This window comes from Schistocerca cancellata, chromosome 1 (assembly GCF_023864275.1).
Source record: "Schistocerca cancellata isolate TAMUIC-IGC-003103 chromosome 1, iqSchCanc2.1, whole genome shotgun sequence".
NCBI lineage: Eukaryota > Metazoa > Arthropoda > Insecta > Orthoptera > Acrididae > Schistocerca > Schistocerca cancellata.
In genome coordinates, this window is record NC_064626.1 from 531,908,223 (window position 1) to 531,932,421 (window position 24,199).

The 24,199-nt window shown below is 40.8% G+C and overlaps 1 protein-coding gene across 1 annotated transcript in view; it reads left to right on the forward strand.

Annotated features, from left to right (window-relative positions):
- The first annotated feature begins 4,722 nt into the window (after nt 1-4,722).
- Nucleotides 4,723-24,199, forward strand: part of LOC126179375 (5'-nucleotidase domain-containing protein 3) — a 164,008-nt gene continuing 144,531 nt past the window's right edge. Inside the window, exons 1-2 of the mRNA XM_049924603.1 lie at nt 4,723-4,937; nt 10,844-11,019. Coding sequence (XP_049780560.1) covers nt 4,778-4,937; nt 10,844-11,019 — 336 coding nt within the window. The 5' untranslated portion in view covers nt 4,723-4,777. The remainder of the gene's footprint in view (nt 4,938-10,843; nt 11,020-24,199) is intronic.

Consider the following 24,199-nt stretch of genomic DNA (forward strand, 5'->3'; position numbering starts at 1 on the left):
AGAACGATGTTAATCAACAGCACTAATTTCCAAATGAAAGGATATACGTAAAGGAAGTTGGGTTTCACCAGATGCTAAAACGGCTAATCAAATAGATATATTGCAATTGACATCGAAGCAAAGAACTGGGTAATGGATGTAAAGGCAGCACAAAATGCTGGGTGTCGGAGCGAGGACTTGCTAGTAAAAAGCTGGCTAAAAGTACATCCCATAGTCAGAGTTTGAAACAATCTTATGAAAGTAGTAGGCTACCATGTCGATGCGCTCAAAGATATTACAAAGAAAGAAGAATTTCACCTCCAGTAGCAACCACTTTGAAATTCCGCAGGAAGAGGATTCACAAAAGAACCCAGAAGTGAGGAAAGAAGATAAGGATGCAGTAAATGAGGTTGCAAATGCACTCAGTCCCGTCATGAAGGAGCGGATCATGGGCAAGATGGTTTGGTTTTAGCCAATAGAAGAAAGTCAAGGAGAGATAGCTATAAGACGCAGATTTTGCACAAAGCAAAGCACAGTTCTAAGAAGTACAGAAAACTCTCCAACCAACCGTTAGGAGAGCAAATAGAATGTACGTCAAAGGAATGATAGAGGAGGCTCAATAAGATTTCTTGGGAAAAGAGTCGCAAAAGATATACCGGTACTGTAAAGTTAACTTCTTTAAGAAGGAGGATCAGAACCGCCAAATATTCGTCAAGGACGATAATAGGATCACACTCACCAATGTGTTCAACATTACTGAGAGATGGAACAATATTGCAGACAGTTCTTCAACTGTGATGAACCAAAACTCTGTTCGAATTTCAGTATAATGACATTGTAGATTTATATTATCCGCCTCCTATTCTACAGGAAATAAATAACCAGATAATGATGCTGAAGAAGAACAAAAGGCCAGGAGAAGATTGAATCCAGGCAGAAGTCATTCAAGCTGGAGGAGAGAGACTCCACAAAAAAATTTCAGCAACTAATCAGGGGATCTGGATTTTGAAGGAGATTCCAGAAGACTGGAAGGCAGCAGCCATCTGCCGTACACACAACAATAGTGACAAAACGGACTGCAAAAACTACAGAGGAATCGCTCTCCTGAACGTCTGCTGTAAGATCTTGTCCAACTGTATGCTGGATGGAACCCAACCGTTTGCAGAAGAGATCGGTGGCTTTCAGAAAGGGCCGTTCAACTATTGACAGCATCTGTGTGCTGCTATAGGTCACTTAGGAGATATGGGCATATGGCGATGATAGTTTTTAAGAAGACTTCTAACTGCACTGGTAGACCTTGATGAACTGCCTAATCGAGTTTGAAATACTCAAAGAAACACGTCAGACCGATTGAATTTGTCTCACCTTTTCAAATGCCAAAGTGAAGCTCGAGAACCAAGCCTTGGAGAGCTTCTACATAAACACAGTGTTGAGACAAGTAGATGGTGTATCGCCGATATTGTTCAACTTGGCGCTTGAAAAGATAGTGCCAGAAGCTTTCCTTAAGGACGTCGAGGGGATCGAGTTAGAGGTTGAGAAAATCACACATCTCGCATTTGCTGACGATGTGGCCCTTTTGTCCAAATTTAAGGGTGAACTGATGCAGATGAGCGACGGCGTGGAGGCGGCAGCGAGCAGAATCGTTCTCCTTGGGAATGAATCGAAGACCGAGTCTCTGGTGATGAGCAGGACAGATGCCTATTCAAGAGACCCACTCTAGCCTCTGGTAATCGGAACCCGATCACACAGTGGGGTCCATAATTTTAATTATATAGGGATAATATGTACAAAGGACGCATCATGTGAGGCAGATATCAAAGCGATGATCCAAGCTGCAAACCGACCCTACTTCAGTCGGAGCCAGCTTTTTAAATCACATAATTTCTCGAAGAATTACAAACTCTAGCTTTCCAAGACACTGACCCAACCCGTTGGGCTGTATAGTTGCGAAACTTGGAGTGTCCGGAAAACAGACTTAAATAATCTTACTCTTTTTTGAGCGAAAATGTTAAGGAAGATCTATGTACCGGTGCAATAAGAAATGACTGGAGAATCGAGGTTCCGGCGTAATTGTGAGGCGGATGTGATCTACAACAGACCAAAAATTGTAGGCCTGATGAGAAGCAACCGGCGTATACGGACACGGCATGTAGCTCGGTTGGATGAACACCGATGGCCTTTGAAATCCATGGATTTTACTCCCTGTGGAAAAATACCACTGGGAAGATCAAAGGATAGCTGAAAAGATGGAATCCACGAGGACTTGCTGCACATTGGCATAGGGAATGACTGCCCACAGAAGGCACAAACAGAATCCAGTGCAAGAGGAGCCTTGTAACTGCGCGAGGACCTCTGGGCCCAATGGCGCAAAGTAAAGTAATTGACTGAATTTAAAAATTTAAAATGGTCATAATATACTCATTATACGGTATTATCTTATGTTAAAGATTTAACAGCCGGCGTGTGTGGCCGAGCGGTTCTAGGTGCTTCAGTCTGAAACCGCGCGACCGCTACGGTCGCAGGTTCGAATCTTGCCTCGGGCATGGATGTGTGTGATGTCCTTAGGTTAGTTAGGTTTAAGTAGTTCTAAGTTCTAGGGGACTGATGACCTCAGATGTTGAGTCCCATAGTGCTCCGAGCCATTTGAACCATTTGAAAGATTTAACACAATAAAACAAGTATTCCAGTTAGAAACTGTATATGCCTTGAGATAGCGTAATTCATCGCGCGCAAATACCCAGCTTTTATTCATCCAATGTTTGAGAATGAGAGCAATTATTGATTTATCAACAGACGTTCGACATAATTTCAAACCTTTGCGAAACTTTTTCTTGCTAAAACCCTTCACAAAATGAGGAAAGGAAAAACTCTTGCTCTTACTACATTTTCGCTGATCATGCAGTAAAACTGCCGCATCGGGTACGTCGTTTTAATTGAGTACTTCTTTACTAAAAACAAGCACAAATTACCCATACTAGCTTCTTCAAACGAACCTTAAACGTAATTTCAAAACTTTTTTCTAAACTTTTTCTCGCTTTCATGGTTAACATATTAACTCAGTTGCAATTAGTGATCGGAAGACTGAAGCTGTTTTACGCATGAGAGATCAATTCTTTACTGTATCGGGCGTTTACTGATAAATTACAAAGGTAGGCCTAATGATGGAAGGACGACTAGCAGGGATGAGACCCATCTCACTGGATCTTTTTTTTTTTTTTTATATTCACTGCTTAACTTACCAACCCCATAGTGAGTTTTATAGGAATTTATTTCGAGTGTAAACGGTTACCCCCCCCCCCTGCACCCCCCCCCCCTACCCACACCACCGCCCATGGACTTGCTGTCGGTGGGGTGGCTAGCGTGTCTCAGCAATACAGATAGCTGTGCCGTAGGTGCAACCACAACGGATGTGTATCTGTTGAGTGTGGTTCCTGAAGAGGGGCTGTAGCCTTTTCAGTAAGTTGCAGGGGCAGCAGTCTGGCCATGTAACATCAACCAAATCATTCTTGCTGTGCTGGGACTGCGAACGGCTGAAAGCAAGTGGAAACTGCGGCCGTAATTATTTCCGAGGGCATACAGCTCTGCTGTAAGATTAAATGCTGATGGCATCTTCTTTGCCAAAATATTGCGGAGGCAACTACTCCGGCGGATGTCGTCATCAGGAAAAACAAAACTGGCGTTCTATGAATCGGGGCGTGCAGTGTTATATCCCGTAATCGGGCAGGTAGGTTAGAAAATTTAAAAAGGAAAATGGATAGGTTAAAATTATTTATAGTAAGAATTAGTGAATTTCGGTGCTGGAAGAACAGAACTTCTGGTCAGGTGAGTACGGGGTTATAAATACAAAACCAAATACAAGTAATGCAGTAGTAGGTTTAATAACGAATAAGAAAATAGTAATGTGGGTAAGCTACTATAGTGAATGCATTATTGCAGCAAGGATGGACACGAAGCCCACGCCTACCACAGTAGTAAAAGTTTACATGGTAGCCATAGCATAGTAAAAGTTTGGTAGCAGGAAAAGGAAGACGCGAAAAAACGTAGGTGAATACGGGCTGAGTTCAAACAACACTTAAGTGTTACGGAGATGCTTCGGGAACTCAAATGGGAATCCCAAGAGGGAAGGCGGCGTTCTTTTCGAGAAACACTATTGAGAAAATTTGGAGACCCGGCATTTGAAGCAGACTGCCGAACGATTCTACTACCGCCAACATACATTGTGCGTAAAGATCACGAAGATAAGATACGAGAAATTAGAGCTACGGAGGCATATAGACAGTCGTGTGTGTGTGTGTGAGGGAGGGGGGGGGGGATTGTAGAGGGGAGAACAAGAGATGAATACAGTGAGCAGATTCAGAAGGATGTAGGTTGCAGTAGTATTCAGAGATGAAGAGGCTCGCACAGGATAGAGTAGCGTGGAAAGCTGCTTCGGATTGAAGACCACAACAACAACAGCAACAAATGGTTACCATCTTCTAATGCGAAACGGAAGACTGTTGATTACCTAGAACAGCGGTGATCACCGAGACGCTAGTTGCGCTTCCAACTTCAAATTTAAAATTGTCTGTAATAGTTTAAATAATTTTCTAAAGTCACTCTTTTATTGCTGGTGAGATCGTACTCAGCTTAAGTGAAAGATATGTGAAAACGTAATTAGACTAGTTGCGCTAGTCACATTACGCAGCGGGATGTACGCGTGCCGCATGTGATTTAAAATAAGCGGGCTTCTGCGCGCAGCCCACATGCAAGTGTACACTAATAGCGAAGCCTGAGGGGCGAGTGATTGCCGGCAAACGTGATGTTGCATGGTAGAGTATTATGTACCGGTAGGACGTTAACAGCAAATGATGCTACTATCATTTTATTTCGGCGAGTGTTGGGAATTCCGCAGAAACGGTACAGAAGCAGTCGGATACCACTACGCGATGCTTACATAAAAACAAAGCAGTTATGTGAATGTAAGTACCCAAGGTCGTAACCCAACCCGAGCCAATTAAAACCCATATTGGTCTACTTGTTCCCCTACCACTTGTCACTTGCAGATAAAGATCAATGCTGCGCAGGGATTCATGTGCTTGTTTTGCTAAACTGGCAGTGTTATGTCTCGAATAGCGAAACCCTTCGAAAAATATTGTTTGATACCCGGAAAGTGTCTTAAACCTTATGATGCCACCAACCAAATATTGCACTGTAAATGTTTGTCATCAAGCCCCTACGATCTTGCCCGCGGTCGTTTTCGATGATAATGTAGGTTAGGAGTCGTGAAGCTGAGATGATACCCTGCTACATTAAGGATATTTTATATTTTGATTTGTTTTAAGTGAAATAATATTAAGGTTTCTGTTGTGTTCCAAGTAATTGAAAGTACGAAGTGATTTAGTGAAGTTTACCGTTGTACTTTGGCACCTTCATGAAGTTGAGCAGCCCTTCTCATTTCCCTAAATATTTCAGTTTTGCATAATGATTACCATGCATTTCATATTACTAGTAAACTTACAGCTGAGGCATCGTACAGTGAGTGAAGCAGGGAATGATTAATGAAGACCATTTCCCGACCAACTTGAGGATATCGTATTGTTTAGCTTTTATTTAACATACTGTCTTTCATTAAACCGATATTTTTATTAACATTTTGGATTTGAAAGAGACTGAAGTTACGTCTCATTGAATTAAATGGTATTATACCAGTTACATGCACATAATTTGGACAGCAAACTGGGCATATTAATTTGTTTCCCATGGGTTCTTACATACTGATAACTTAAATGAAACTCCAAATACTTTCAAAACTTAGTGGAATATGAAAAACAAATTCTTCTTTGTCATTCCCATTTCGTTCATTAATTATCATTCTGCTTAGGCCTAGATACAAAATAAGGTGATGGAAAAAGATTATGAGCACCCAAATTAATTTAGTCCCAACTGTCATGTGTAGCTGCCTGCATGTGACAAATAGTAGCAATGTACTTCCAAAGCTTTGTTTCATGCCTTGCCCCCTCACTCTTTTCACATTACTTGGTACTTCACCACAAAATTTAGTTGCACAACAGCACAAATGAAAAATAACTGTTGAAGCTGAAAAAGAAATGTTCACATCGGACTGTACTGTATAAGCAGTTCTACTTCAGGTACAGGAATCAGTCACAGTTTCATAGGTCAAAATCTTTTATATATTCTATTACAGTTATGATACTCATTATGTCTGCTGACGACATTTCTTTGTTTTATTTTCGTGTGTACATTGAAGCATATAGAGTAAGCAGTCTCATCATTATTATGATATTAGATAATGGACAAGTCTCTGTCGAGTACTTTGATGCATGTTACGAACATATATTTTACATAAACTACAAAAAATTCTAGGATGATTTACTATGTAACTTTTTACCAAATAGTTCATGGAGATTGCTTGTAATATTATAATACTACTACGTTTCTGGTTCCTCGTCATTCTCTTATTGTGTTTTCGTGTTTCTTCTGTTAGTAGCTTATTCTCATTGAGATTAAGGGTCGTTCAGATCCCAAAGTTTGTGTTTAATTGTGGAGGCTACTGACAAATGAATAAACACAAATTTTTTATGCAATATCATAAATAATTTCTTAGAAGTATTTTACAATTTTATAGTCTGTAAATATGGCAGCCTATCTTCACACCTAATTTAGTAGAAAATGCCACAACTTATGTTTATTTCAGTTCATAGAAAAAAACCATATAGATCTATTTTACTGACATCATTTCATCCTCCAGCAGCTTTGAGGTGCACATATAACTCACTGAATTGTTTAGTTGTATGTATGCCATTTTCAGTTCTCATTCCAATGCTTAGTAATTTTTGAGTTAAGTACACTTTTAAATGCACTGCTCAGAGCTTTCCGTTTTTATATTAGTGGTGAAAACTTGTGTTTAGTAATGGGAGGATTCTATCTGCATCTCAGTGATGGTCAGTAGGCAGTTGCTACTTGAGTTGATACTGAACTTGATTTGTGGGGACTGCCCCAGGCACCATGGTGTGGAAAGCTATGGCCTACAATGACTGAACTCCTCTAGTATTTGTTGAACAAATACTGCATAGTGCAGTGTAGTGTACCTCCAGAATAACATCCAGTCTGTTCTGTTGTCATTCCTACAAAAGTGGGAAGATGCTGTTTTCCAGTAGACTGTGCACATCTATTGTGCTCTCCATAATGTTGTTCAGTTGCATGGCCAACATGATCACTAGATCAGGCCCTGATGAGTACATGTAAGAATGATTTGACCTGAAATACTGGTAACTGCTCTGATCAGTTATGACAAGAGGTATAAGTAACATAGAACATTATCTTCCTGTTGAGCATAGTCATTTCTACTACTATATGAAAATGAAGGTATGTACAGCTATCTGGCCACAGATTTTGTATGTAAAGTACGTACTGAGCTGAATGAATTGAAATTTTTCATGTTCATGGTTAGTATGTCTCAATAAAACCCAAGTGTACTGCCATTTCATCCAGTTTCACTATTCTCTTGTTGTTGTGTATTTCTGATTTTATTTGCTTGAAAATCTTTGTGTCCATTTTCCTGTATCCTCAGCGATTTAGTAGCAATTTGTGAAAAACTTTCTTTTAAGGCTATGTTCTTCAGCCGTTAAACATTAAACAATTTATAACTCTTTCCATTTGATAGTTTGAGATTTATTTAATGTTAAACACACAATTTAATATAATAAAGGTGATTCTACATGTTCAGTGGTTTAAAAGCATTGAGAGAGGAAGTGGAAGTGAGAGGACTAAGAGACCAATATTTTCAATGTATGAGGTACATCCAGAAAGTAAGTTCCTATGACTGATAAAGAAAACAAAAAACATGAATTAAAAATAAATATTTATTGGAATATTTACATAGATTCACTGGCTACTCCTCAGCATAATCACCTCCACTGTTGAGGAATTTATCATAACTGTGCATCAGTTTCCTGTCAGAAAATGCTTCGTGATACAGAAGAGACGGGTCACTCAGTTTGAGATTGGAGCTGTAGGGTGGATGGTCAAAGATCTACCCTACAAAACTGATTCAACTCAGTTCGTGTGGTGTTGGTTGTATGGGGTCTTGAATTGTCAGGCACAAGCATAAAGCCTCTTGTCAACATCCCATGTCTCGTATTCATAATCAGCCTCTTCAGATTTCTTGATGACTGGCAATACCAATCAACATTTACTGTCTCCCTTTGTGGTAAAAACTCACACAGGAGAACACCATGTCCATCCCAGATGACAGTGCACATGATTTTTTTTTTACAGAGGTTGTCTGATTGACTTTATTGTCTTCACAGGTGAACCACTACACTGCCAATGCATCAATTGTTGCTTTGTTTACGGTGTGGAATGCAACACTCATGTTTCATCCCCAGTGATGACATGGTTGCGAAACTCATCGCATTTCTCTGCTTATAGCTGTAGGAATGTCAGTGCTGCAGCCAGACATTCACTTTTGTGTCCATCTGTCAGTTGCCTTGGAACCCATCTTGCACACACTTTATGAAAACCAAGCCACTGGAGACTGTTTTACACAACACCGAGTAACACATCTGGGGGAACTGACGAGAGAGTTCTGAAATTGTGAAGTGCTGATTCTGCAAAATGCTTGCTGCACACTTTCCATCACTTCTGGTGTCACCAGAGATGGTTGGATACTATGGTCAATGTCATGAATTTTGGTTCATTGTTTAGCAAAGTGCCTGCTCATCATCTGACCATACTGTCACATGTAATGTTCTGTCCATACATGTATCAATTGGCAGTGGATCTCTGGTGGATATTGCTTTTGAAGGTGCAAAATCAATGCAGCCATTTTATCTTAGCCTGTGCAGTCACCCCTGCCATCACAAGACTGAAACTGCACTGCAGTATTCCCACATACCTCCTCCCTATTCCTGTGTATGCACATTTGTGTCCAACTAATCATGTCATCTCTGGATGCAATTGGAACTTTTAATTTCTGAATTTACCTGGTTGATATTACCTTTGGAGGTAGTAATTGTTTTCAGGAATGATGTGCCTTACTATGTTTATCAATTGCAAAATAATGATCATGAGATGCCACCAGAACTTCTGGTGTCATCTGCTTGTATATATGTTTTTTACATATGATGCTCTGGAATTCCACATTTGGCACTCAGTACTACAAAGAAATTGCAGAATCACTTCTAAACATGTCAGTGGCTACTTTTTTGCCCATTTGGAGGACATATAGGCAGCGAATGTAATCTAAACATGCTTTGTGGGCAATCTACTCATATTCTGTTGCTAGTAGCTACCTCTTGTGTGCAGTGCACTCTGTGAGCCAGTTATAAAAGAGCTTTGCTGCCCTCAGTACCGTGAGTTGAGCTCAAATGTTATAACCCATGATGTCACAGAAGTCTGTCCTTTTGATCTTCCACTCAGTTCAAAACCAATATGAAAATGTTTATCATATCCACATTTTCTGTTAGTAACCAAAAGAAAATATCTCAAAACAGCTCTCACATCATTGTACATGTTCTGTCTTCTGATGACTATGATGTTCTTAGAATTTTGTGCACACTCATTCTATTGTATTGAATGCTTTCACAGCTTTGTCTGGAAGTCTACCTCAGTTGGAGTCTGACCAATGTTGCCCAAGACAACCCTGACCTTTTTTTTTTTTTTTATAAATTATGTGCCAGACTCTTTGGTGTGATTAACGTGTCACGTAAGTAGGGAAATTTGCTACTTAAAGCTCTCTTCTGTGAGGTAACTCCATTAGATGAATTTTAAGAAAAGTAGTTTGAAATTGAAGTTGTGGGGATTAGAAGCATCACAGAACACACTTCACAAGAATAGTGTACACTGTTCTTCAGAGAGAATAATGTTATGACAATCTGTATATAATGTGGCTAGTGCTTAACTACCTATCTTATATTAAAGAAAACATAATTAATAATTATCAGAGGATATCTGAAATGAGCTCTACACAGGGAATGGATATGCAAGTGATATACTGTACACTATACCAACAAAGATCCAGTTATGGCTATAAGTATTTGAACTGGGCTACTTGTGCAAACTCTTTAAAAGTGCCTAGACAGTGTTTGTGGATACATTCAAAATAATTGTAAACAAATAAGTATAACATAGTTCATGACATAGCACAAAAATTTCAGAATTGTAGTCCTATAATGGCATGGAATTCCAATAAAAGCTCTAAATTGTGTTTCAGCATGAATAAGTTAATACAGGCATTGTTATGTACTCCATACACCATTAAAAGCTAAATGAAATAAAATTTTGGTATTGAAATGTGCATGAAATTCAGTTATAATTTGCCCAATATTTGCATCTAAGTACTACAAGACAGAGCACTGTATCATGTCAGTACATTGTGAAAAGCATGTAAAACTGTGTGATGCATTTTCTTCTTGTGTATTACAAATGACAAAATGTGCATTGCAGAAATAATTTAGCTTTGTAAATAACTTCTGACAATTAATTACATAAGTGGTAAAATGAAAGATGTAAAATAAACTTAGCTTTTCAATGTCAATTGCATGTTATGTTCAAAGTCAAATAAAATATATTCTGTTCTATAATTTTCTGTTTTATTCTGTATCCTGCACACTTAAACATTAGACTCAATTTTTTGCACAACTCACCATCCAATTATTATGTTACTTTGAATGGCCAGCCAATAATACCTTTTGGACCTTTTCATATTTATTTGTTCATTAAAATTTTAATTTGTATGTGTATATAGTTATTATTTCACCCATAACTATAAGAAAATACACAAGAGAAGATATTGGAATTTGTTACAAGCAAATTAAGACCTATACTGTTATGAAATATGTAAATAGTACATATTACTTTTCAGCTAAGAAGCTGCCCCCTGATGTAAACCCAAAAGGGGTTTTTGCATGTAATGAACTTGATCTGAAGGAAGTGAAAGTTTACGGCTTTGATTATGACTACACAATTGCATGTTACAAGCCTTCCATGGATTACTTATTATATAATCTTGGGAAAGAAACACTCGTCAACAGATACAAGGTTGGTGGTTGTAATTCGTCTACTATTGGAAATGACTAAATTTTGGACAACATTCTAAAACTTATTATTACATATAAAAAATTCTCTGAAATAAATTTGCTGTATCAGCTAAGTGGTGGACTAAAAACTCAGAAAAGATGACACTTTTTAATAAACTGAATGTGAATGTACATGTACATCAAAGGTTCTATTTACTTTGTTACCAGGCAATAAAATTGGATTAAAATTACTTGTTAGTTGACATTGCACACCTGGTCAATGAGTGATGTCCATAGATAGGTATCATTTAATACCTGGAACACAGCTTTCTCATGTACCAGAAGCCTGTACAATGTTTGATCAAGCCTAAATTGAGGGCTAAGTTACAGACACAATGAAAACACTGAAGTGGAACATATGTCAACTAACAAGTTATATTAATTACATTATAGTTGTACCACAGAAATGTATGAAATATAGTAAAAATGTGAGTTTTTAGGGGATAGAAAGGGAAACAGAAACTTGTGGAAGAAGTAGTTGGTATGGAAAAATCGGTCATGGGAAAGCATAAGAGCAAACAAGGTAAAACTGAAAGAGAAGGAAGAGAAATTGCGTAGACAATGGAAGAAATAGTGCCAAGAAAAGCAACAGAATGAGCTGTGCAAAAAAAAAATTGGAGCAGCCAATGGGGCTGAAATCCTAATCAGGTCCTCCAGATGTATATTCTCCCTCCCTCCCTCTACCTCAGTCTCTCTCCCTTCCCCCACCCCACCCCAGCTCCACCTCCTTCCCCTGCTACTTCTTTCTACCCCTATGCAGATTATGCCCTTGAATAGCTCGGGGCAGATTTCCTTCGCCATATTGTCCAGTCCTTACTAGTGTGTGACATCATATGATACTTCCTTCCTTTAATGCACAACTTCTCTTCCTGCTGTTACTTTCTTGCATATGAGCTGCAGTTGTTTATTCTTATGTTTCCTACAAATATTTGCCACCTATATCTTTTTTGGGAAATCATTCCCCTAAATTACAGTGTAAATACTTATGTTATTAGTGTGATATTTCAATTTTATACTCTTTGAACAGTTTGTTCCAAGTCAGTGTTGAACAGTTTGTAACTGTGACACGAACATATCTCAGTAAGGTAAACAGAAAGTTATTTGTTTACTGTTCAAAAAAACATTGCATCAACTACAGTGCAAGCCAATTGTGAATGCTGTTCATGGACACAAGATAAGTCAGTTGCTGTTAATAAGCAGCAGGAAATTGCATGACTGCTGTCAAGCAGTTAGAATCTGCTGCGAATAGTTATTGGGCATTCTACTGAGACACATGTACCAAAAAAACTCTCTCTCAGAAGTTATTACTACTCATTGACATGAGTTGTGATGATTGTTAATGATGAGTTGTTGGCAGGTCTGGGGGCTCTGTACAGGGGAAGCAGGCCCGAAGAACATTCAACATAGTACACACATTTCCCATCTCTCAAACAGGAGTTGCTATCTCCTATTGATTATTGATGCAACAGACTTAACCTGTTGCTGTGTCCTACATTAGATAAATTATGGGCAAAAGGCTATGGTGATCCATAAAATTTTGGGTGTGTCACATGCCTGAAATTCTATGGAACAGTCTTTACACTGCAAAAACATGAAGATGCCCAAAGGCTAGGGGTCCGTTACTCATTGGCAGTTTGAATGTTCAGTGAATAATGGTGCGCTTTAAGGAAGGGATAGGAAGGAGCACCTTGGCCACTCACCATATAGAAGGGTAGATACATACCATGTAGAATAGTTCATGATGGGTGGGACCATCCATGATATACAGTCTCTGTAAATTAACTTCTAAATTAAAAGCAGCTACCACACATTGGAACAAACAGTACTTGTCATTTGACTCAAAAGCCACACTTGAATCATTTCAGTAACTGGAAGAGAAGGCCAACAAGGCCGACCTTGCTCACGGAATTTCAGTTGTTTTGTTGCACAGCACTGCCTCCCCCCCTCCCCCAAAAAAGGGGGGGGGGCATCAGAGCCTGCTTCTCAGGCAGATGACTGTGTAGGGTGCACACAAATTTTTATATTAGTCAGCACTGTATTCAGTCTTATAATGATAGCTACATCCATTCACAACAGAATCTCAGAGTATGTGAAGCTCTCACATGCAATGTTAAAATTTTTTGGGGAAATCTACATGTACATTACAAGGATGGATTAATGGGAATTGGAAATGATGTAATTATTGCAATGGACAAAAAACTCAAATCCACTGTGATAGAAATTGAAACTGGTGTTAGATTTTTTTGGGTAAAGATGAGTATCAGAGGTGATTATAGAGTTAACCAGTCATGCTGTCATCACTGGAGGATACTTCAATCATCCAAGAATTGACTGGGTTAATTACAGTTTCATAAGTGTTGACAACTATCAAACATCAGGTGAAATAATGCTAAATGCTTTTTTCTGAAAACTGCTTAAAACACACAGTTTTGAAGCCCCCTCCTGATGGAAATGTATAACATCTAGTGTTGACAAATTAGGATATGTATATTGAAACTCATGTTTGTGATCATGAGGCAATTAATTGTACATTTAGCTCTGCGTAGAAGCATTTAGGGAAACAGTATCTCAAGTTTAGAAGAATAATCGACTAAGGAATGGGTAGATATGTACTTTGTAGAATAGTTCATGATGAGAGGAAGATTCCTTACTACATGGTCTTTGTAAAGCAACTTATAAAGTAGAAGTGACTATTGCACAATCGGTGCAGAACCAATCATAGAGCCATAGAAAGGGAGAAGCTAACTGAAATGCGAGGAAATTGTGCTCATGTGTTAAAGCAGTTAGTAGCAAGAAGCAAAATGAAGGGCACTAAATTGAAAACAGATACACTGAAGTTCATTTTCAAATGTACCTTTACAATGGGAGATACAGAAGTGCTGCCCAAGTTGAATTCTTGCCTGCTACAGAGATTAATGACATAGTTGTGTTGAGAAACAACTGAAATTACTAAAGTTGAACAAGGCCCCATGGCCCATTGGAATCCCTGTCAGATTATGTACAGAATTCGCAACATAGCTAGCCCCCACTCTTAATCGTAATATACTGTGGATCTCTCAAACTGTATCCACTGGTTGAAAGAAAACACAGATCACACCAATCTACAAGAAGGGTAGCAAAGTGGTCCACAAATGTACCATCTAGTATTATTGACACATATCTTGTGTAAAATTCTATAGCATATTCTGAGCTCAAATATAATGAGGTACTGCAAACAGAATAACCTCCTTCATGCTAACCATGATGGATTCTGAAAACATCAGTCTTTGCAAATAAGCAAACATTGTCCGAACAGGCCTTGAAGGCCCAATGGTACTGACCAGCCGCTGTATCATCCTCAGCCCAAAGGCATCACCAGATCCAGATACGGAGTGGCATGTGGTCAGCACATCACTCTCCCAGCCGTTGTCAGTTTTTGTGACTTAGTGTCACTACTTCTCAGTCAAGTAGCTACTGCCTCAATTGGCCTCACAAGGGCTGAGTACTCTCTGCTTGCCAACAGCACTCTGCAGATCTGAACGGTGACTCATCCAAGTGTTAGACAAGCCCAACAGCACTTAACCATTGCAAACCCAACTCAAGCTTTTTTTTGAGTTGACGTCCTAAAAGTTATGGATCAAGGCAATCAGGTGGCTAAATATTTCTTGACTATCACACCAATTGTTACTAACAAAAGTATGACCATATAAGGTATCAAATGGAATTTGTAACTGGATTGAAGATTTTTCTGTGGGAATGATGCAGCATATTATCTTAGATGGGACATTATCAACAGATATAGAAGCAACATCAGATGTGTTTGGTAATGACTTGTTGGGCAATATTAATAGGAACCTCAAACATTTTGCAGAACAGGCAGTTATCTGTAATGAAGCATTACCAGAAAGAAATATATGTGAACATTCAGGCATATCTTCATGAGATTTCAAAGTGGTGCAAAACTGTCAACTTGCTTTAAATGTTAAGGAATAAAAAATTGTGCATTTCACAAAATGCAGAAGGTTTACTGTGAACACAATTGTAATCTGTAACTCACACAAATACCTGATTGTAACAATTTGTATGGATATGAATGATGTGATCACATAGACTCTGTTGTAGGTAAAGTAGGTGGCCAACTTTGGTTCACTGGCAGGATTCTGGGGAAATGCAATCACTATACAAAGGAAAGGAAACAGCTTGCAAAAACTTGGGTGACCAATCCTACAATATTGCTCAAGAGGATTTGAACACATACAAAAAAGTGCACCATGGAAGGTCAGAAATTCTGAAAAATGTGAACTTACAGATGGCTGAAGATAGTTGCTAAGTATCCAACAAAAACCTATTTATGAAGTTTCAAGTACCAGAAGTAAGTGAAATGTCTAGCAGTGTATTGCAAGCCACTATGTATAGTTTCTGTAGGGGGCAGGAAACACAAGATTGTACTAATTACAGCAAGCACTGAGGTATTCAAGCACTCATTCTTCCTGCACTCTCTGTGCCATTGGAATGCAAAAGATCATAATGTGTGGTATAACAGGAAGTACTATCTGCCATGTTCTTACCAATGGTTTGCAAAGTGGTGTACATCTAGATCAGGTTCTTCCAGCTCGTGTGCTCCTGCTCTGCTGCAGAGTGCTCCCTATGCTGTTGAGCATTCTTGCTCATTGTGAACAATCAAACGGGCTGTCGTGGAATAGCCTTGTGAACTGCCAGCCATGCCTTACATGATCACTGACCTCATTTTAGTGACATGCTATGATGAAGAAATAAGTAATCAAGGAAATAAATAAGAACTGTTAAAAAGTATTGAGTTTGTTTATTCTGACTCCCAAAATTTGACATTTTCATTTCAGAACCAGAGCAACAACATCAAGAATCTGTGTGTTCACAGCAGTAGTGTGGAGGAAGCTCTTCATTGTCGCTTCCTAAAGAAAAGACAATTGCCGACTAATCATAAAATCCATGGTAACTGCCACAACTGCTGTTTTGAGGAAATCGCAAAAAACTTCCAGAAAGCGTTCCTTTTTGATACCCTTTTTTATGGCCTAAACAAATGAAGGCAGTTAATCTACAAACGTTTTTTAGAGTTAAGTTACTGTAAAACATTTAACAACAACAACAAAAAATTGTTGATGGAACAAAACAAGAACAGGGCTATGTGCCAACCTCTCTTAACATAAAAACCGGACTAAGTCTACCACTTATATTAGTAAATAAAGGGGTGTGGGAAGGATGATAATAATAATTCTACTATTATAAAAATCTGGAAACTACTGTTTACAGTTTTTATATAATAACTATATTATTATGAAAAGTCAGGTAGGCCTATAGAAAGTGCTGTGTTAGCAAACAAACTAGTTAAAGAACAAAGACAAAATCAAGCATGGTACTGTGTTCTTGCAAGTTTTATATCAAAATAAATGCCTTTTTCAAAGTTTTCATTACATTTTGTATTAATTTACCACTATTTTATAAGCAAAATATTACAATGTTACAGTCTGTAAACTGCTGCTGTGTTTACTCAGTCAGATTTTGGGAAAAGAGTTTGTTTTCTTGTTTGAGATAAAATATCATCTTTTTTTAAGTCCTCCTCCTCAGTTTTCAATCTGGCTGTTAGTTCAAGCTGGGATAGACCTAAGCCTTTTATGGTTTCCATCTTCACACCTTTTTGAATATATTTGTTTGTGTCCACATTTCTTTAGCTACTTTGGAGAAGTCATAAAAATCATCATCATTCATCATAGTGGTTAGAAAAGGAGTTTTGCTATTGGCATTACACAAAACTCTCACAAGATCAAAGAAACTTCACATTTTCTACTCTTTCTCTTTTTTCGATTAGAACAAAGTCTTGGTCACAGGTTAAGTATGAGTGTCTAGAGACGACATACTTGTGGTGAACGTCGTCAAAGAAATCATTACAGACCAAGTATATCCATAGGAAGAATACCATTTGATTTTTGTTTTGGCCACAGCTGTTGTCAGACCACACTATTAACTTTTTTTTCTGGGTAATTTTACTTTTAATCCCCCTTAACATACAGTGCACTATTTCATTGCCTCCCTTGTCACTCATGCCCTTGTGACAAAGAAACATAAAACCTTTATTATTACCTGCCATATGCAATCACAAATTGTAGCAAGAAAGTTGATGAAAATAAGACATTTGGCAGTGTCACAATGTTGGCAAAGAGAAAACCTGTTGTAAACCTATGGATACTGTGCATGTATCACTTGTAGGAGTGGTAGAATATACATGATTATGCTTCATCACTTCTCTAGCTTTTTCAGCACATCTATGATGAAATTCTAGAGAAGTGCAATGTACAGCTCTATTAGTTGAGTCATTCAACATTTTACTTTTAAGCAGATCACATGTGTTACAGGTATATTTCCTTGGATGGTGAAATCTCAGTTTGGGAAAGTGTTCTTTCAATACTTTTTTGTAGTACAAATATCTAATGTTTGTGTTTGCATAAAGCGTTTAACAAAAGCCTCATACATTCGCTGTAATTTAAATCTTGGCTTATGTAAAGGCTTTCGTCATTTGGGAAACTTTTGATGTGTTCAACAATGCTTGACTTGTGTAATGTCTTTCGCCCGATTGGAAACTTTTGATGTGTTCAACAATGCGTTTTACGTCAACAGCTGTATCTTTCCTCTCTTCTCTTTTATTTCCCCTATGTTCAATGTACACTCCTGGAAATTGAAATAAGAACACCGTGAATTCATTGTCCCAGGAAGGGGAAACTTTATTGACACATTCCTGGGGTCAGATACATCACATGATCACACTGACAGAACCAAAGGCACATAGACACAGGCAACAGAGCATGCACATTGTCGGCACTAGTACAGTGTATATCCACCGTTCGCAGCAATGCAGCCTGCTATTCTCCCATGGAGACGATCGTAGAGATGCTGGATGTAGTCCTGTGGAACGGCTTGCCATGCCATTTCCACCTGGCGCCTCAGTTGGACCAGCGTTCGTGCTGGACGTGCAGACCGCGTGAGACGACGCTTCATCCAGTCCCAAACATGCTCAATGGGGGACAGATCCGGAGATCTTGCTGGCCAGGGTAGTTGACTTACACCTTCTAGAGCACGTTGGGTGGCACGGGACACATACGGACGTGCATTGTCCTGTTGGAACAGCAAGTTCCCTTGCCGGTCTAGGAATGGTAGAACGATGGGTTCGATGACGGTTTGGATGTACCGTGCACTATTCAGTGTCCCCTCGACGATCACCAGTGGTGTACGGCCAGTGTAGGAGATCGCTCCCCACACCATGATGTCGGGTGTTGGCCCTGTGTGCCTCGGTCGTATGCAGTCCTGATTGTGGCGCTCACCTGCACGGCGCCAAACACGCATACGACCATCATTGGCATCAAGGCAGAAGCGACTCTCATCGCTGAAGACGACACGTCTCCATTCGTCCCTCCATTCACGCCTGTCGGGACACCACTGGAGGCGGGCTGCACGATGTTGGGGCGTGAGCGGAAGACGGCCTAACAGTGTGCGGGACCGTAGCCCAGCTTCATGGAGACGGTTGCGAATGGTCCTCGCCGATACCCCAGGAGCAACAGTGTCCCTAATTTGCTGGGAAGTGGCGGTGCGGTCCTCTACGGCACTGCGTAGGATCCTACGGTCTTGACGTGCATCCGTGCGTCGCTGCGGTCCGGTCCCAGGTCGACGGGCACGTGCACCTTCCGCCGACCACTGGCGACAACATCGATGTACTGTGGAGACCTCACGCCCCACGTGTTGAGCAATTCGGCGGTACGTCCACCCGGCCTCCCACATGCCCACTATACGCCCTCGCTCAAAGTCCGTCAACTGCACATACGGTTCACGTCCACGCTGTCGCGGCATGCTACCAGTGTTAAAGACTGCAATGGAGCTCCGTATGCCACGGCAAACTGGCTGACACTGACGGCGGCGGTACACAAATGCTGCGCAGCTAGCGCCATTCGACGGCCAACACCGCAGTTCCTGGTGTGTCCGCTGTGCCGTGCGTGTGATCATTGCTTGTACAGCCCTCTCGCAGTGTCCGGAGCAAGTATGGTGGGTCTGACACACCGGTGTCAATGTGTTCTTTTTTCCATTTCCAGGAGTGTAGGTAACATCACCACTCTTTTTTCTTTTGCTTTTACCAAGGTTTCCACTCTTCACCTGGTAATTTTGTGTATCTTCAGAAAGGTTTTTTAACCAATTTGAAAATGTCCACCTTCGTCATCAGGAACTGTATAAAAAACACTAGCGTGTCTGTGACTCTCCTTGGGTCCTTCTTAAGAACCACGATTCCTTCTTCTAACATTGCATACACTTATGTTTCCCATCAAATAAGAGTTTTGCTTTACATTATCACCTATTTCTTAGAACTGATTGAATATGTTTAATTTGTGTTCCAATGCAATGTATCTACATTGATAACTGCACCAGCATGAAACCTGCAACAAACAAATACGGGAATTAGAGGCATTAAATAACTTGTGACTGCCACAAATAACCTGTTTGTTTGCTACTCTGCACAGTTAGTAGGTCTACTGTAGCCCAGGAATCAAGCCAAACATAACGTAACGTGGTCTGCATAATGTAAACATAGACTAGCTTAAAATGCCACAGAAAAATCATAATCAAGCAAAGTTCTTCAAAAAAGCTTTAGTCCTAAGGCGTTAAAGTTATCATATACACTTACCTCATCAGGTGGAGGTTGTTTTTGAGGTACAGTAACCTTCTTATTGTTATCACATGGTTTTCCCTTGGCTCTTAGCTTCTTATTTATTTGGGAGACACTACTCCTTTTTCGATGTTTTCTTGTTTCATCCATCACATAAACCACAATAGCAAACGCAACAGATAGGACTAATCACTGCAACTTGAACACTAATGAACCTCAGACTAAAAACAACAGCATGAGCACATAGCCTGGATCTTGTTTCAAAACAGGTGGCAGTTAGCACCTGGAGCATTCTTGTGGTCATGTTTTAAACCACTTCCACACTGACTGCTAGATAGCCCTGTTTTTACTAATGAAGGTTAGGCACATAGCCCATATTTTAACGATAAAATATTTTATTTTATTTTTGGCACTTAGACCAGAATTTATAAGTAGTCAACAACTCTTTAGCTTTTATTCTTTTCATGGCTGAAAAGCTGCTTACAGCAGCATGTAAGTCCAGACATGCACATGATCTGTGTGGCATTTTTGCGCAGCTTGGGGAATGTTTTTTGCTCTAATGAATGATATCATTAAGACAAAAAAGTCAGCATGTTGTATACTTCTTTGTCAATAATGTGGAATTCTGCAAATCTACAATTTCCAACTGAAGTGGTGGTGATTATGCTCTGCATGAAGGCATATATAATGGCACTGAACGTTGTTGTTTATCAGAGTTAAATACTTTGGAACATGGAAGACACTGTGGACCTCAATCCCCACCACTAAATAGAAATAACTCTTGAAATTGAGACATAGGACTTCCACAGCTAACTAGCTGTCTGTCCGAACAGGGCAGTGAGTTCACTTTCCCTAAGATAGAAGAATTTCACATGTGGTATATTCAGATGGGATATAAGGAAATAGTAGTAACATTGGAAACAGTGAAAAAATGACAGAAAAGCTCTCTTATATATTGAAGCAGTGACTGTTCCTCAGGCCACAAATCTCAGTGAAAGGTTACTTGGAATACCCATAACATCGGAGGTACTTAGTGTCCTTAGTTTCAGCAAGACTTTTGTTTGATGAAACATGATGATGATTTATACACTCCTGGAAATTGAAATAAGAACACCGTGAATTCATTGTCCCAGGAAGGGGAAACATTATTGACACATTCCTGGGGCCAGATACATCACATGATCACACTGACAGAACCACAGGCACATAGACACAGGCAACAGAGCATGCACAATGTCGGCACTAGTACAGTGTATATCCACCTTTCGCAGCAATGCAGCCTGCTATTCTCCCATGGAGACGATCGTAGAGATGCTGGATGTAGTCCTGTGGAACGGCTTGCCATGCCATTTCCACCTGGCACCTCAGTTGGACCAGCGTTCGTGCTGGACGTGCAGACCGCGTGAGACGACGCTTCATCCAGTCCCAAATATGCTCAATGGGGGACAGATCCGGAGATCTTGCTGGCCAGGGTAGTTGACTTACACCTTCTAGAGCACGTTGGGTGGCACGGGATACACGCGGACGTGCATTGTCCTGTTGGAACAGCAAGTTCCCTTGCCGGTCTAGGAATGGTAGAACGATGGGTTCGATGACGGTTTGGATGTGCCGTGCACTATTCAGTGTCCCCTCGACGATCACCAGTGGTGTACGGCCAGTGTAGGAGATCGCTCCCCAGACCATGATGCCGGGTGTTGGCCCTGTGTGCCTCGGTCGTATGCAGTCCTGATTGTGGCGCTCACCTGCACGGCGCCAAACACGCATACGACCATCATTGGCACCAAGGCAGAAGCGACTCTCATCGCTGAAGACGACACGTCTCCATTCGTCCCTCCATTCACGCCTGTCGCGACACCACTGGAGGCAGGCTGCACGATGTTGGGGCGTGAGCGGAAGACGGCCTAACGGAGTGCGGGACCGTAGCCCAGCTTCATGGAGACGGTTGCGAATGGTCCTCGCCGATACCCCAGGAGCAACAGTGTCCCTAATTTGCTGGGAAGTGGCGGTGCGGTCCCCTACGGCACTGCGTAGGATCCTACGGTCTTGGCGTGCATCCGTGTGTCGCTGCGGTCCGGTCCCAGGTCGACGGGCACGTGCACCTTCCGCCGACCACTGGCGACAACATCGATGTACTGTGGAGACCTCACGCCCCATGTGTTGAGCAATTCGGCGGTACGTCCACCCGGCCTCCCGCATGCCCACTATACGCCCTCGCTCAAAGTCCGTCAACTGCACATACGGTTCACGTCCACGCTGTCGCGGCATGCTACCAGTGTTAAAGACTGCGATGGAGCTCCGTATGCCACGGCAAACTGGCTGACACTGACGGCGGCGGTGCACAAATGCTGCGCAGCTAGCGCCATTCAACGGCCAACACCGTGGTTCCTGGTGTGTCCGCTGTGCCGTGCGTGTGATCATTGCTTGTACAGCCCTCTCACAGTGTCCGGAGCAAGTATGGTGGGTCTGACACACCGGTGTCAATGTGTTCTTTTTTCCATTTCCAGGAGTGTATTAGTAAATTGATAGATACATGTTAATGATTGAAAAAGGTTTGGGATTTTGAAAATAAAGAAAAGAACAAGGCTAGTAAACAAGGACAAGGAAAGAACAACTGATCTTACACCAACAATCAGAGTGCCATATCTGTTAAAATGTTACGTGGGAACAAATGAATGAATGAATAATAAGGCAGGATTTCTCCATTGTAAAACTATTCTCCTGCACTAAGCATCCTGTGTGACACTGTAAATGCCAGTATAGTTGCCCTGTACATTCGTCTGTAACATCCATGTGCTGTAGATGTAATAGAATTTCACATGAAGGTGGAACACAAGTTTGCATCAATTCCTGTGAAACCATCCAGTGTGCAATAGAAACTGCCAATTTTGAGTTGCACAAAGGAGGTTAAAGTCTTGAAGCAGAGAACATATTAAGAAACAAATGAAACCATTAAGACCTTACAACCATTCATATTTTCTTCTATTAAAGAAAAAATCCTGGTATCAGATAAAAATAGCATACTTTTTCTGATGATTCATCAGCTGACCAACTTGATAAATGATATGACACCATTATCATAAACATACTCTAGAACATAAAAGCTATACAAAATATGCCAAAGAAATAGATAGTAAACTATATGACAGAAGCATATTGGTATTCTCAGACAGCATATGAGTTAAGGGTGCTGGAACAGATGTTGATTGTGCAAGAACAACCAAAACATCTTGAAATCCTTCCCTCATTCAGTGGGAGGCAAAGTGGGAGAAAAAAGTAGCTCTCTCTTATAAGATGGATCCCGTTTTGGAGAATAATGAGATTAGTTTTATGCCCCATGTGTTATAATTCTATATCCTATTAGTGTGCCTTAAGAAAAGGTGCTTTCAAAATCTTGTAACAAACATTTCTTTGGAGGGGCTTCAACCTCCATGAGTAGTAGTCACAGTCAGAAGTGGCAAATGTTGCACCTTAGGTATTTATTTCACTATGTAGTTGAATGGAGCCTTAGTAGTAATAGTGTACTCCATCTGTCTTCCTAAGGAAGGCTTCTCTCTCTCTCTCTCTCTCTCTCTCTCTCTCTGTTTCTGTCTCAGTCTCTCTTTCTCTCTCTCTCACAGCACATGCACCTTTGTACTGAGACGAACTGGAAATATAACACATTCATCTTCACTATTGATATTTGTTCTAAGCACAAGAAAATGTAGACAATGACAGGTGCAACACTATTACATCTAGAAATAAGTTGTTACAAGCAGACACTTGACACAGAGTGGCTGAACTACTAGTCCAGTAATCGTAGTCAGAATTCAACATGTAATTGAGGGTGAGGCTGGCTGGGTCTAAATGTATAAGCTGTTGACCGAATGGTGGAGTATACGAAGGAATGACTGTGTGCGCATGCAATACTGGTGGCTACTGATACTTCTAGCATCTGTCAACTTCTTTGGTGTGCCTTACTACTGCATGCCCAGGGCCCTCAGGTGTGGAATCTATGCAGATCACTACACCCCTTTCCTGCTGAGTGCAGAGTGTCGCTGATTCCTGAGGCAAGATGTGGTCGGCTGTGATGTGCCCCCCCCTCCCTCCCGTCGTGTCGGAGCACGAGATGTCTGGATCGATGATGGCCAATCCAAGACAGGTCCCTGGGGATGTCTGGAGATGGTGTGGAAGATGGAGGCAACTCTGCTATATAGGTTGAGGCCACACAAGAATCATTGTACTGGGGAGGGGCACGTGCACCAGCTGGAGGGCAACTGGAGCTGCTGCTGGAGGCTGCAAAGTCCTAGGCTCATCAGGTGGAGATGCTGATGCAGATGGAAGAGGAAGCTGGAACTCCAGCAGATAGGCAGCACCCAGTGACGGGGGCACAGATGCCTACTGGATGCAGAGTGGATTTCCATGGCATGGGACCTCCCAGTCCCCTAACCAGAGGATGTAGACACAGGAGATGTTCTGACGCACAGTGACTACTGGTAACCAA